The following is a 15,771-nucleotide window of genomic DNA, read 5'->3' on the forward strand; positions in this document are numbered from 1 at the left end:
TTCAACAGATACAGCAGAGAATCTATAAGAAAACAACTGTGGCTCCATCTGGGAGGGAGAAGGTGGGAAGGGAGACGAGTGAGGGGAAGAGAAGCAGGAGAGGAAATCAGAGCAGGAGGCGGGCGGAAGCGGGAGGCACGGCTGGCAAGAGGGGCCTGCTGGGGGGCCGTGTCCTCAGCAGCCTCCCGGGTGTTACCCGGGCTGGGAAGTTTCCCTCCTGGCACTTGGCACTGCCGCTCCGCTCTGGGATGCAGCTGGTACCACTTTTATTCATCAACTTCAAAGTCGGTGTCTGAAATGAAGCCTCACTTTCCAGGGGAATTCTGAGACTCTGCCTTCACGCACGGCGAGGGAAGGCTCAGGGTTAAGAAGAACGGAGACCATCGCTGGTACCCAGACGTTTAAAAGCTCCCTGTCTATGGCTTCTGCCTGAGGATCGCTTTTGGAGTCAGGTGTAGAATCATGGTGTTTTAGAACTAGATCCTTCTAGATCCTTCTCGAACCAGGCTTTATAGTGTGGTCTCTTAGAATATACTCTGGCTCCACCGAGAAGAACTCCCTCCCTCATCCTCCGGCTCCGCCAGTGGTGCATCGTGTCCACCTCTGTCCCCGCCTGGGAACCAGACCCCTCGTGCCCCAGACTCCGTGTGCACAGAGAAGGGGCCTGAGCACCTCAGGGCAGCCCCCGCCTGGCCCGCTGTGCACGCTGCAGGGCTCGCCCCTTCTGGAGCCTAACTACCCCTGGGTGAGGGTGGGGCCTCGGCCCATGTACCAGCTGTGTGATCTCGGGCATGTAACCCCCGTTTTCTCAACTCTAAAAGGAGGGTGATTCCAATGTAAAATGGGGATGATGGTAGCACCTAGTCACAGGGTTGTTGTGAGGATTAAATGAGAGAACGCATGTGCCTGACACAGCGTGAGCACCCAGCGAAGGCTGCTGCTGTCATTACAGCGATGCAATGGGAGAACGGCTGGGGTGGGTTCCCAGCCCACTCTGAGTCCTTGTTCACACACAGGGGCTCTGGGAGGGAAGGCTGCTGCCCTCTCCCTGAAGCCCAGCTGTTGGAGGGGCAGAGTGGCCCCTCGGGGAGGCCCTAGGCCACCATGCCCGGGAAATAAAACCTGGCTCAGATCCCAGCTCAGACATCTTCCCTGGCCCGCTGATACTCAGAACGGCAGGACCAGAGAGGATGAGCCGTATCTCAGAGCTGGTTAGGAGCCCGGGTGCCAGCCTGGCCCTAAATCATGGCCCGTGCCCTAAGGAGAAACAGCCGGTGGGAAACACCTCTGGGGAGCCTCAGTTTACAGTAAAACACTGACATCACGGGCCAGGCTTGGACACTTGGGTTGGGGGCTGTGTTTATGCACAAGGCAAAGGAGCCTTTGTAAACTGTTAAGGATGCCCGCGGGGGACAAGGGGGCCCTGACAGAGCCACATGCGCCCTGCTGCAGCCTGGACCGTGTGCCTGCGAGCGAGAGGGAGGCCTCACCTCTTGTCGTGGGTCTTCGGCGAACCTCTGAATCACGTACTTCAGTTCCCTGAAAGAGACGGGGTAGGGGCAGAGTCATGCGCAGGGTCCTGGCTGGGGTGGGCCAGGATGGGGGGCTGAGGACAGAGCTGGGGAGGGGCGGGGCACCGGCTGAGCTGGCGGGATCAGGAGACGCCTGGACGGGCCTGGACACGCGTCTCCGGGAGAACTTCTGGGAGGAGCCATCCTTGCCTCCCAGAAGGCACGTGACGAGGACGGGCCGGAAGGAGGGCTGGCTGCTGGGGGACGCCCGCAGGACAGAGGACACTCGTCCGGGAAGAAGGTAACAAGGGCGTTGCCCAAATACTCACTTGGTGAACTTCTCGTGTGCGAGAGCTCTGCAACGGAAACAAAGGGAAAACCGCAGTGAGCAGGGCGTTCGCAACAGCACAGTGACCCAGGGTCCTTCCTCTGGGGGCGGCAGGCTTTCTGCCGGATTCCAAGAATGAAGGGGAAGTTGAGCATGAAACACCGACATCGTGTCCCCACTTGACATGACATGGAGCAGAGGAACGGGAACGGGCTGAGCTCCCCGGGCCCCTGCTTACTCGAAAAGGAGGGTAATTCTAATGTAAAATGGGGATGACGGTAGCACCTAGTCATGAGCACCAGGCTTCAGAGTAAGCAGAAGCGGCGCTCCGGGGGGTGCACGTGAGCACGTCTGCACGTGGGCGCCAGGGACCCAGGTGTGCTTGTGAACTGTTCCACCACTAAGGCGTGGCTGCGCTAATTACCACCACTCATCCGAGTGGCAACCGGGGACCCTTCTCAGGGCCAGTCGCCTCATGGGCCCACCGTCAGGTGTATCCCCGCAGCTGTGGGAACAGCGACTGCAGCCGATGACGCCACTGCTCTCGGGAGTCGGATTTCTCCAGTCTCAAATCCTGGGGGGCTCCAGGGACCAGCCGGGCCGGCAAATGGCGTAATTACTGAGTGTAATGGCCCCTCAGAGGGCCGCATTTCATAAACACAGAGCTCCTCCGGAGAGAGCCCGGGGCTGCCTCCTGGGGCCCGGCTTCTTCACAGCTATCAAAACAGGCCTGCAGGCATTTTAGGGCCTGGTGATTTAGACAAAGCCTTCTCCTCAGGCCATTATCCACCAGAGAGTTTTCTCCCTATTTTCCCGCGATAAATTCAATACTGGGATAAGGGCCGGAGAGACGGAAGGGTCCGTTCCTGGCCCAGCTCACTGTGGGGCGTGAGCTAATCCTCGTAATGGGGGTACGAAGGGAGCTTTCAGCATGTGGCCGCGCAGCACGCAAAGCCATTCTGGAGTTTTACTCTGGCCCTCGGGAGACGGGAGAGGCAGGTTTTCCTACGCCCATCTGACGCACAATAAACACCGCTGACGTGACCGCATGGGGGCTGGTACGGAGGGCTTTTGTACTCTTAGCTCAGTGAAGCCATCTAGCCATGCAAGCACGTGATTTCCCCATTTTCGGGGGTGGGAGTGAGCCTCCTCGGGGTCCCACAGCTGAGGACCAACACCTCCATCTCCATCTCCCGCTGTCGTCTGTGGTGTCCCCCGGTGCGTCCCGTGACCTGATCGGTCCCCCTGCTAAGGCCGGGGTGGCCGACGGAGGTTGTCCTTTCAGGGCCGGAGGGTGCTGGGGACGTGTGTGGGACTTACTCTTTGGGGAATGGAATGGGCTGAAGCAAGCTGGCCAGAGACGGTCTCCAGTCATCATAGTCAGACCTGGAACGAGAGGGGCCGACGGTCAGGGCTGGTCTAGACGAGGGGCGGTTAATGGTGTGTTATCACACAGGGTCAAAGATGGGGCGAGAGTCTGGCGACCTCGGCTCCCAGGGGCCCCGAGGGACAAGCAGCTGGTGTCTGCAGTGTGGTCGCGAGGCCTGTAAGCCTCTCTGGAGACTTCCCCCGTGGCCGCCGAAGGGCTAGTCACCCAGCTCCCCGGATTCCTCCTCCTTGCCACCACACCCAGGTTCCCAGACCCTCGTTCCTTCTATCTTCCAGAGCACGGAGGGCTGTCATGGGCTGAAACGTATCCCCCTCAGATTCGTACGCTGAAGTCCTAACCCCAGGACCTGAGCCCAGGAAGAGGTGACAGGTAAAACGAGGTCATTGGGGTGGGTCCTAACCCAACCGGACTGGTGTCCTCGTAAGTGGAGATCAGGACACAGACACACACACAGGGATGACCACCTGTGAGCCGAGCAGAGAGGGCCTCAGACACAACCAACACTACCCACACCCTGATTCCACAGTTCCAGCCTCCAGAACGGTGAGAAAATACACTTCTGTTGTTTAAGCCCCTTGGTCCGTGCTGGAACCTGGCCTAAGCAGAGGACGGCCCCGGACCCCAGACCTAATTTGTGGTCCTGTGGGCCCGGGGCTCCCTGATGTATAGAATTCGCTGTTGTTTGTTTTGCTTTGTTTTGTTGGCACTGCCGTGCGGCTTGTGCGATCTTAGTTCCCCAGCCAGGGATCGAACCTGTGCCCCCTGCGGTGGAAGCGTGGAGTCCTAACCACGGGACCACCAGGGAAGTCCCAGAATTTGCTGTTTTTCAACCTTCTTTTCATTCAGTTGGACCCCTCTGCCCCCCGCCGCCCCAAGGAGCTTTTTCAACATTTTCCTTAATTGCTCTCTAAGTACACTATATCTGTATGTCTGTCTCTACTTCATTCCAAAAAAGAGGAAGATCTTCTCACCCCCCAGAACAAATAATTCGCCCTCACCAACAATGCACAGTTTAGATAACCCCGGCGTAGGAACTGTTCCCACCCCTCCTTCCTCCAAATAAAGTGATGATAAAGTGGCAGCCTTCAGAATCCAGCTCACACCCTGGAGTGTTCCGAGGAAAGCCTCCGGACACACCGAAAAGAATTCCCAGAAAAGCCTGTGGCCTGAGATAAGTTCTGACAGTGTTGCCAGCTGAGGGTTACTAAGCACTGACCAGGCCAGGCAGTGGGCACAGCCCGGCTCACTTAGTCCTCAGAACAGGCACTTGAGGACAAGAGTATCGCACCTGCCCTACAGGTGAGAAAGCGAGGCCCCTCGTGCCTCCTGAGTTCAAGCAGCTAGGACGCTCAGAGCAAGGATTCACAGCCAGGTCCTCGGACTCCAGTGCCCGAGGCTGGGTGTGTGCTTTATGCTGCCCAAGGGTGGATGGGCACAGGGAGCCCAGATCAGGACGTGGAGACAGACCCCTTTCGACCTCATACCTGCGGTCAGTGATTTTTACAGCTGGCTTGTCTTCCCTCTAAACCCCTTCCCTCTTTCCCTCCCACCTGTCACTGACTGACTTATGGTTTCCAGAAAAATCTAAAAGCAATAGGAGCAAACACTGTAGACAGCACCTGTCTCGAGCCAGGGGCCCTTCCAGGCACACACATGGATCAGCCCCTGTGTTCCTCCCAGAGACCTGGTGAGCTGGATGCACCCGCCATCCCCATTCTACAGCCAAGGAAACTGAGTCTCGGTGAAGACAGGCACTGGCCCAAGGCCACACAGTCGGTAAGAGCTGGGGGTTTGACCCCAGCAGCCTGGCTCCCGTGTCTGTGCTCCTGCCCAGTGAACAACACATCTCGTGGCCCCTGTTTCCACCTGCAGAGGCAGGCCCTGTTCCCTTTCTCAAAAGGGGCACATACTCATTTTTCTTTTGCTTTAAAAAAATATGTTCAATGTAGAAATGCCATTAAATACAGGAATCTCTACGGAGTGTTTAAATCACCCATAATCAGAGTGGGTGTCAGAGGAGCTGTGGCCGCGCCCGGTGTGTAGGCACCTGCTGGGCTCCCGGACAGACACAGCCCCGACCATGGCTCACTCCGGAGGAAGGGGAGGTGATCAATGAACAGCGTTGTGTCACCGGGTCCAGGTGCTAAGCTCGGTGGGAGGTTGGGGCAGGGGTCTAGGTGAAAGTGTCTCCCCAGCCTGGAGCTCGGCCTCCTGAAGGCTCTGTCATGGCAGCTCACGCAGGACCAGGGGGAGGACGCAGGGGTGAAGGAAGAGGCAGAGGCAGAGGCAGACGGACTTCCTTCCTGGCCTGGGCCCTGCCCAGCTCCAAGTTTGCAGCTGGCCCCTGGACTTACTCCAAATGTCCGGTCTGACCATTTTAGCGTACATGGTGGGTGTGTTGGGCAGAGACTGGGAAGCTAGGAGCCCGGGGCCTGGCCAGGCCCAAGGGATGGGCGTGGGATCCCTGTGGCCAGCAGAGCGCCTGTCAGGAGCATCCTGAGAGCAGTGCTGGCCTCAGGGCTGGCAGGCCAGGCTGACCTGGGGTGGAAGGGAGAGCTGCAGGCCGGGCTGTGAGAGGCCTGAGCCCACCTGCAGGAAGGACAGGAGAGCCAGGCCTTCCTGGGCTCAGGGAGGAAGGGGAGAGTGAACCAGGTGCCTTAAGCAACCCGAGGGCCTCTGATGGGCCTCAGGTGTCAAGCAGCACACATTTAATCCTATAACCCCCATTTACAGATGAGAAATGGAGGCCCAGAGAGGTCAGGACACCTGCTGAAGATCACAGAGCTCATGAGGGGAGAAGCTGGACTTGAACGAGGCTCCGTGAGCAAGAAATCCAGCCCTCTGGCCTCGGGCTGCTCTCCACGAGCGGTTTAGAGCCTACATGGCTGAGGACTTCCATTCTCTTGCTTGGGAGGGGAGCGGGGGCGGCGGGGGTGGTGGTGGTGGTGGTGCGCATAGGTAACACCAGAGACAAGCTGGGCCGGTGAGGGGTGGACGTGGGAAATGAGGGCAGAGTGGTTCCGGGGATTTGGGGCGGCCGCCTTGGCCCGGCAGAGACAATGCACACTTGGTAGAATTGTAACCCAGCTTGACAGGTGCTGTTAGACCAGAGCTCGGAGCTGTCCCGTGGACAAGGTGCTTCCTCCAAGCAGACTCTTTCCCCGATTTCACGGAATCTTCTGCATGGCATGGGGAGAACACACCAGCCTGAGGGCACGGGGGGCCAAGCAAGCCTCCGAGAAGCCGAAGCCCCCAGCACACGGGTCTGGGACGGGCAGGCCTGGCCCTGACGGCTGTGTGCCGCAGCGCCCAACCTGAACCCTGGCTCTGTCACGGCCACAGCCTGGAGAATGCCGTGTGTGGCTCCCTGGGGTGGGGCACTGGTGGGGTCCTCAAAGGGGCCCCTGGGGGTGAGCTAGGCACAGCGAGGCCTGGGAGACCAAGGGGAGGTCCATGGCCTTTCTAGAAGACCATGAGCGAGGCACCTAATGCAGCCCAGGGCGCCAGGAGGGTGTGTCAGGGACACAGCTCATTCTGCTTTGTTCCTGCCATCACACGCACAAGTATCTGCTCCCTCCAAAGGCAACTAGCTGGCCCAGGGATTAAAATCCAAGGTGAGAAGTGAGTGGCCTTTATCTCTGAAGCTGGGGACCTGGGCAAACCCCCCTTCTCTGCCTCGTCATCCCACCAGGGACCTTCCAGGGCTGTAGGCAGATCCACTGGCCTCAAATGCTCTAGGGAGTGTCCGGGTTCTACAGAGTGGCCACAAGCCCCAGGAATCTGCATCTGAAATTTTCCAAACTGATCAGTCCATCTATACGCATACATACACTACACACACACACACACACACACACACACACACACACACACACGTATTTCTGCTGCTCTGCAGACCTCATCTAAAACCCTCACCGGAAGCCCAAGCACGGAGATGCTGACCGTGGGGATGGGGGTACCTGTCCTTGCCGCAAGCCTGCAGGGTGCCAGGTGGTGTGGCGAACGCGTGGCACACACGAATTCACTGAATTCTCGAGGCAGCCCTGAGAGCCAGCACGCACTGACAGGCGTCCCTATCCTCATTTCACAACTGGGAAACCGAGGCCCAGAGAGGCGGACTCATTGTCTGAAATCATATGATCAGTTGAACGGTGGGGGGGAAGATTGGACCCCAGTCTGGCTGACATTCAACCAAGGAGGTGAGGTGGTCCTTCCACCCCCGCCCCCGGGCACCCAGCTCCCGCCCCCGAGTCCCACTGGGAAGACAGCGGCTGGCAGACGGTGAGCTGACCTGGAGGAACGGCTGGCAGCGGTGGTGTCTGGGGCCTGAGGACCCGCGTGAGGGCAGAGATGCTGACTGGGCTCCAGTCCACCCCACCCCAGAGCCTCATCAGACTCCCCAGCCACACCCACGGGCTTCATCCTGGCCGCGCGGTCGCCTGCAACCTCCTTCTCCATCTCTCCGCCTGTTGGAGGCTATTCCAGCCACTCCTTGTCCGCCAGGGTCTCCAAGCCCCCAGACAGTCCCCCTTCCCTGCACTGAACTCCGGGCGTTTCCGCTCAGCAGAGCTGCGCTATCTGGCTGTGCCAGTCCTTCACGGAGCAGGGAGGTCCTGGGCGATGTCCCCGGCGCCTGCCTTCTACATTCTAGTCACTATCGTGCTTCCCGGTCACGAGGACAACCCCAAGTCCATCTGCATTTTCCCTGAAGGCCCCGAGGGGTGAGGCGTCTTCCAGCTGACCTCCAGCCCAACGAGGCCTCTTTTAAAATCCATGTGTTTGCAAAAGTAACAAGTAGCCAGATTCGAGCTGATCAGAAAACAGTGGATGTGCCCATCTCCCAGCTCTCCCTCACGATGGCGGCTCTTTTCTCTTCCTGGACGGAAGGGCATCCCTTTGCCTGTGGCCACACGTGTGCCAGGAGATTCCCACGCTCCATCCCACCGGGCAGGCAATGTCGCTGCTTTCAGAACTTGGTGCTACTCAGATTCAGAGGGAATGAGAGCAGGGGGCGTTGGGTCCCCAGCATTTAGCACAGAACCTGGCCCACCTGGGTGTGCTGTAAGTGTTTGGTGAAAGAATGCATAAATAAGTGGGTAAACAAAAGTGTGAACCACACACACGTGCCCAGGAGGTTAAGAGCTGGAATCCGAACAACTATAGGCCAAACGTGCTCTGTCCAGCTCCCAAAGTCCACATTCTTTCCATCGTACCACCCAGCTTGGGCCTCACAGGGTGATGATCTCAGAGTCAGCCTTGACCTGTGCTGGGAATAGTTTTCCTTTTCTGAGTCTCCAGGGAACGTTTTGCAGTTTACGTTACTTTCCAATGGTGTTAAATTCTAACTATTTGAGGGCCCTCTGATGGGAACACAACTAATCAGGGCCCCTGTCCACTCTCTCGGGATGGAGTGGTGCCCGCCTGTTCCTGTGGACGCGGTCTGCCAGGCTGGGCCCAGGCTCTAAGCATGGCTTCTTTGGCCCCCACAATGCACTGATAGGACCCCTCAATTCCACATTAGAGCCTCTGTCCTTCCATTCTTTACACACTACTCTCATCTGGGGAGCCGTCCTACTGAAAACAGCAGTCCACTCTCACCAAGTCCTAAATTCTCCCAATAGCCCCTCTGAGGAAGACACCCATTTTAGAGATGAGAAAACTCAGGCCCAGAGAAGCCAAGAACACTGCCTGCAGTTACACAGCAGACTAAGTCCTATGGCCGCATTTCCTCAATTCTCAGATGCACGCTTCCTGCAAACTGAGTCTGCACTGAATGCCACATTCGTGGGTTTTTTTCTTTTTTTTTCCCCTCTCAAAGTGCTGTTATTAAATCGATGATGTGTCTTACTCCCAATGGTACCTTAAAATAGAGGAAACACAGTTGTAGTCAGAAAGTGTAGTAACTCCCATCTGCCCAGTGTCCATGCCTGCAAGATACCTGCTCTGTGCTGGGGCCCGAAGCCATGCCCTCTGATGGCTGGGGGCAGCTCGACTCAGAGAGGGTGGGTAACCAGTGCAAGGTCACAAGCTAACACTGACACCCCTGGGCCCTGAACCCGGCAGTCTGGCTCTGAATCTGTGCTTTTTCCAACGTATCATGCTTTGGAGCACTTTGAGCTGCTGGGGTTTTGCGGGTTTGACACATGTGAGGCCCTCCAGTGGGCCAGTGAGTCAAGCAGGCAGCAGGGTTAGAAAAGGAAAGCTGCTAGGGAAAGAAGTGATCAGGCCCACATCGCGCTCTGTGCTCCCCCAAGGTGAAAAAGGCTTCTGGACGTACAAACCCTGCTTCGTGGAGATCTCCGGGTGGGGCGGGACGTGCTACCCTGAGCAGTGGTCAGGAACGCCGCCCAGCGCCCAGCAGGCAGCCTCTGACGGGCCCCCTGACCCCCACCCATGACCTGGCAGCTGGGCAATGCGGGCAGGCAGGAGGTCTGGAAGCAGATCAGGAAGAACAGAGTCCTCATTCATGAGCATGTTTATGAAGAAGGAAAAAAAATGTGTGTCAACTGCATGATGAAACTCAAATCCTTAGTGCTTAATGAGAAGAATGAGTCAGGGCCCGAACTGGCAGAAGGTCTGGGAGTTCCAGGTGTCTGTGGAAAACAGCCGGAGTCAGGGGCCGCAGGAGGAGAGCCGGGCCCGGCCAGATGAGAAGGAGATGTGGGCCGCGGCTGGCCGGTCCCTCAGAGGGCTGGCCGCCACCCTGGGAGAAAGCGGGGACTCCTCCAGCCTTAAAGAGACTGAGACGTGTTCTCGGAGATGCTCTCTGAGCAGAATTTTGAATCCGCTTCGGGTGGGGATATCGCTAATCGCGGTCGTGCCCTCAGCTGGCCTTGGCTGCCGGAACCAAGGGAGGCCTCCCCTTCTCCTCTCCGGGGCCAACGCAAGGGCAGAGGAAGAGTTTGGGGATGCTGCAACCAGAGTCACCTCCAATCGCGAGAAGCCACTGCGTAACGTGTACGCCTGTGTGTGCACACACGTGCTCACCTCCACAGACACCACAGGCCTCGCTTTTAGAGCGTGAACAGGGGCACCCCTAGGCAGCTCTCATTCACCAGCTCACCAGGCAACCGGCAGGTAGCCTCCACCCTCCGGACCATGAGCACACTCCGGGCAGCACCCCGTTCATGAGAGCAGAACGAACGCCGCAGAGACGAGCAACAACGACGCAGGGACTCAGTGTGACCCCGGCAACACTGACGAGCCCCAGGAGGCAGGCCCCCCCAGATCGAGGGGCCCTGGTGCCCTGACATTAGATAAGCGCCGGGCATCGGTCAGACGCGACCATGCCGTCATGCCCCCAACCCCTCGGAAAAGCCCACGTGCCACCACCCGCTGCGCCGGGCAATGCCCAGCCCTGCAAGTGGCGCCAAGTCCTGTTCTGAAGGACAGAGCTGGTGGGAGCAAGTGGGGGAGGCGTCTGCTGGGTTCTCCCGGCCCGGCTGGTCCACAGAACTGCAGAGCTCAGCGCGGGGCGGAAGGGAGTGGACAGCAAGGCCCCCCCAGGCGCACATAGTCCGAGACGGGTCTGGGGTGTGAATGGTGGAACTGGAAAGACCCTTGGGGGTCAAAGACTAAGACCCCCTCCATTCTAGAGTCACACAACTGAGGCTCGGGGAGGGGCAGGCACAGTCCAAAGCACCCAGCTCAGAAGCACCACTCAGAGCAGACTGGTCTCCGGCTCCTGCTTAGAACTCCTCCCACCAGCCAGGCGCGTGGAGCCTGATCCGCATGCCATGCTCCCTCCCCCGCCCGGCGGATGAGGCTGCATGGGGACAGCTGCTGGAACCCGACGGCCAGTACGCACCACATACGCGAAGCGTACATGGATCGTGTGACACAGAAACACACCCACATGCTGGCTCATGGGCATATCTGCACACATACACAGAGAACACACACACTCCAGCTCTTGTGCACGAATGCTCATACCCACGTGTTGCACTCAGAGCCACTCATGCACAGAAGCAGCACAAGCACCCAGACACACCTACACGTGTGCACGTACACTCACAGGCAGTCGAAACACACATACTGCCCCTATAGAGAAATCCACATCCCTCCCATATCCAACTCCTATATGTAGACACACAGACACACACAACACACAGAAACTCAGGCAATCACCCACATGCTGTTATGCCCTCATACATCCAAAGCCACTTACACTCACACAAGGACAATTGCAGATTCAGAACGAGCCCACACCCTACACAACACGCAGAGGTGTCCACACACGCAAGACATACTCGGGCCCCGAGCGCTGAAGCACATCCTGGCAGGCGTACACACTCACACATTCTCAAACTCATGGACACAGGTGTAGACATCATGCTTGTGCCTGTACCCTACACGTGTCCAGATCCTCGAGCATGCACGTACACACACAGCCCTGCACGCACACACCCCGAAACAAGTGCCCTCACACCCTACCTCTGCATCCTGTGCACCCGCACTCAGCACGCCCACCCTTGCACGCCTCCAGCCAGCGGCAAGCCCCCTCCCCAACCCGAGGGCACCAGGCAGGCCGGGGGACACTCACAGCAGCTTGAGGATCTCCACGTAGCAGCCGAGCGTGCGGTCGGCCTGGGGGCCCAGCTCGATGCTCATGGTGCTGCAGGCGGGGCTGACCATGAGGCAGTCGATGAGGTTGGGCTCGCTGTCGTTGCCCACGCTGGCCGTCAGCGCCGGCTTGGCAGTGCTGGCGGGCTCCACCTCCACGTGGATCTCGCTGGAGGCCACGACCACCGACTTGAGCCGCGCCTCGGACAGCGTGGCTTCCTGAGACACCAGGTCCGGGCTGGGGTGCAGAAGGCGCAGAGGTAAGGTGGGCTTCCGGTCGCAGGGCTGCTGGCAGCCGTTCCGGATCTCCTTCAGGCTGGGGGAATTGTCGCGGCTGGGGGAGAGGTGGAGAGGGGCGTGAGTGCGGGCCCTGGGGGCGGGTCACAGAAGCCGTGAGCTGCCATCTAGTGGCTGCTTCCAAGCGCCAGGCTGCACGCGGCTAAGTGTCCCCGGAACCCCACAGCGGTGCGATGAGCTGGTGCTACTGTATCCCTCCCCACCAGCGAGGAGACAGGCTCCCTCAAGGCCTCCAGACAGGGAGAGGTGGGGATGGCATCCAAACCGGGCTGCCTGTCATCGAGGCACGTGCTGTAGTCCCAGCACATAGCAGGCAGTCGACACGTTTGTGGAACGAGTAAGTGATGTTAACCTCTACACAAGACCCATAAGGCCCCTGGTGTTCACCTCCACCAAGATGCCTTCCCTGGCCACCTTCCGGACGCACCTATGAGACCTACTAGCGATTTTGCTTCTAGTTGCTTCCTGTGGTCTAACTGTCCCCCTCCCCCTAATATCCTCGGGGCAAGGCCCAGGCCCCACCTCTGCGGCCCCATCCCTGCTGGGTGAGAAAGCTCAGCTTCTGCCCTCCACCTGGGAACACCCTTCAAAGGGATCCCAAACCCCAGATGCTAGTCCCCTGGAGTCTGCACGTCCCTCCTGTCTGTAGCACCCCACCGCTCTGGGCTAACCCCCCACCCCGCCCCTTGCAGCATCTCCACCGCCTAGAGGAACAATGCTTGTGCAGGGGGTTAACAGGTGTTAGCTGAGGAAAGTGCGCTATGGCATCATTGAGGTCACATGTGTTTGGGAAATGCTGGGCCTCTTTATAGCAGGACTTGTCAGAGCTCTGAGTCTGGGTAAAGCGCCTCCTCACTGGGTGCTTCCGAACATTACGGGGAGGCGCGCGTCAGGACAAAGGTAACTCCAGCAACGGGCTTCCTTTGTTGGTGCCCCTGGTCTGGCACGGTGCTAAGTGCTATCACGCAGACCACACATTTTCAGATATCTCTGAACGGTAGGTATTACCATCTCCACATTATAGGTGAGGAAAGATGCTACCAGAGGTCAAATGACTACCCTGATGACACGGCTCGTAAGTGGAGAGGAGTGGATTTGAAACCAGGTCTCTGACTGCATGTCCAAGATGCTGCATGATCCCATGCAGGTCCTCCTCCCCCATAAAGTCCTCCCTGATTTCTTCCACCCGCCGCTCTCACCCTTCCTGCCCCTGTGCCAGAACCTTCCACCCATGGCCGGACACCAGTGTCCCTTGAGGCACTTCTAAACATCCTAATGTCCCAGTAGGTCGGAATCTCTAGGGTGGAGTCCGGACACCAGTCATGCTTAGGGCTTCCTGTGTGTGCAGTCACGGTTGAGCCCACTGCTCCAAGAGACTCAGAGCACGATGATATGATCACAAACAGCTGCTCGTCCAGTCCTTCCCTAAATGGGCCACACGCATGCGCCTGTGCTTCCAAAGAGACGCGTGTGCTCCCTGTGCACAAGGACCGGCTCAAGCACAGAACTCACACCCAGTGTGCTCAGAGGGCCTGAGTTTGTCCAGCACGTGCCACGAGCCAGGCCTGAGCTGAGCCCACCAAGGATGTTTGATAAATACACTCTGAGCTTTGCTGGGGAAAAACAAAACCCTTTAGCTAAAGTCCGAGAATTCTATGCCTGATGGAAAATTGTGTGTGGTCCGGTGGAGGATGTGGTGTAGTTACTCAGGGCAAACTTGCTCTCCAGTACTCAGCTCCATCCCCTTTGCCTTTGCTGGGATTTAGGAGTGGATTTTCAAGGCTGCTTGGCTTAGATCGGGCGATTTTCCAGCGAGCTATGCTAACCTGGGTCAAGTTGTCTGTTCTCTTCTGCATCACGTACCTACATCACGTACCTACTGAGAGTGCCGCAGATGGGCCCGGTAGACGGCACGGGGTTTTATCTTCCAGGGACTGACCGAGGGGGTGGGATGGACCTGAGCCTAGGGAAGGTCTTGCATCCCTCAGCGTGATTTCCTGGGGGAGGTGAGGGCAGAACTTGGATCCCCAGCTACTGTGGGCTGCGCGGGGGCTGGGCTGTCTTGAGCAGGGAATCAGGGCAGGCCTGAGCGGGAGGCAGCAGGCCCGCCTCGTCCTCCCCGGGCCTCCACCCTGGGCACCTAGTAGCAACCGCCGCCTACTGGGATCCCCAAGGTCGTGCTTGGCCTCTGCAGCGGCAGCCAGAGGGGAGTCTGGAAACTGACACCTCATCAAGTCCCTTCTCTACTTAAAACCCATCGGCGACTACAACGCCCTTAGAATAAAACCTCCACAACTGACACACAGGCACAGCTCCGCCACTCAAAGCACGGTCCCCAACCAGCAGCAGCGGCATTACTGGGAGTCTATGAGACAAGCAGAGGCTCAGGCCCTGCCGCAGACCCGCTGACATGACCCCAGGAGCAGCTCAGCACGGGAGGTGGAGGTGGGAGAAGCTCAGTGGTACGAGTCTATCCATGGCCTGGCCTTCCTCTCCAACTTCGTCTTCTGCCTCTGCCCCTCTCTCTGCTCAGGGCACACTCAGTTTCCTTCACTTCCTCCCCTGCAGTGGCCTTTAGCGTGGAGCAGATCACTTGTGGAGTTTAAGAATGCAGATTCCTGGACCTGGCCCGGAAACGCTGTGTCCAGGAGTCTGCATTTTCAAGCAGCGCTCCAGGGGACTCTTAAGCAGGTGTTTAAGGACCATGGGTAGGACGTGTGACCAATGGCAGCTCCATCTGCACTGCCGGGCCTTTGCACATGCCGTTCCCTCTGCCTGGAACGTCTTGTCCTCTTGCCTTGCTGACAGCCAGCAGGTGTCAATTTAAATATCACCTCCCTGCAGAATCCCCTCCTCACTTCCCCCTAGAGCAGCGGTTCTCAACTCTGGCCACATACTCCACTTGCCTAAGGTGTTAAAAAAAAGAAAGAACCCGATGCCAGGGACATCCCAATTAAATCAGAATTGCAGTGGGTGGGGCCCAGGCACCTTGTTTTCTTCTTCTTCTTCTTTAAGATATAACCAGTGGGATGAGGGTAAATGTCTAACAACAAAGTCTCCAGAAAGAAAGGAGCCCTGACTGGTAGTGTTTGCCAATTTTCTTGGTGTAAATACTCCCACCATGATTGAAGTCACGCTACCAACATGCCATCCCTGACTGTGGAATTGGGAAGAGATGTGCTTCCAAGTGTGCCTGGGCTCCAGCACACCCCGGGGGAAACATCAGGCCAGTCTCGTCCACAAATCGTAGGTGCAGAGCTTTGTGACTATCACAAGTTCCCCTGTGTAATAAACAGCCACCAGACCAGGGCTCCTCCTCTCCATACTTCGGACATCTGCGGCCGGACAGTTCAGAGGATTCCGGGCTGCTCTGTGCGTGGCAGCGTGTTCAGCAGCACCCCCGACTCCCACCGCTGGATGCCGGCAGCGCCCCTCCTTCTGCAGCCCAGAATGTCTCCGGACGTTGCCAGATATCCCCTGGGGGTCAGAGCTGCCCCCAGCTGAGAAGCACTGACCAAGGTCAAGATGTGAAACATTTCCAAGGACCCAGAAGCTCCTCTCACGCCTTTCCGCCTAAGTCCCTGCCCCGAGGCTGCCACCATTCTGGCCTCTATCACCAGAGATTGGTTTTGCCTGTTCTTGAAACTCAAGGGACGAGATTCACACTCTGTGTATCTTTCGGG

At 58.0% G+C, this 15,771-nt stretch overlaps 1 protein-coding gene across 1 annotated transcript in view; it reads right to left on the bottom strand.

Moving 5' to 3' along the window:
• CMIP (c-Maf inducing protein) overlaps positions 1-15,771 on the bottom strand; it is a 237,231-nt gene that overhangs the window by 13,366 nt on the left and 208,094 nt on the right. Inside the window, exons 10-13 of the mRNA XM_033846140.2 lie at positions 11,772-12,125; positions 3,160-3,225; positions 1,841-1,867; positions 1,491-1,539 (exon numbers count right to left, since the gene is read on the bottom strand). Of these exons, the coding sequence (XP_033702031.1) occupies positions 1,491-1,539; positions 1,841-1,867; positions 3,160-3,225; positions 11,772-12,125 (496 nt within the window). The remainder of the gene's footprint in view (positions 1-1,490; positions 1,540-1,840; positions 1,868-3,159; positions 3,226-11,771; positions 12,126-15,771) is intronic.

The sequence above is a fragment of the Tursiops truncatus genome, chromosome 19 (assembly GCF_011762595.2).
Source record: "Tursiops truncatus isolate mTurTru1 chromosome 19, mTurTru1.mat.Y, whole genome shotgun sequence".
NCBI lineage: Eukaryota > Metazoa > Chordata > Mammalia > Artiodactyla > Delphinidae > Tursiops > Tursiops truncatus.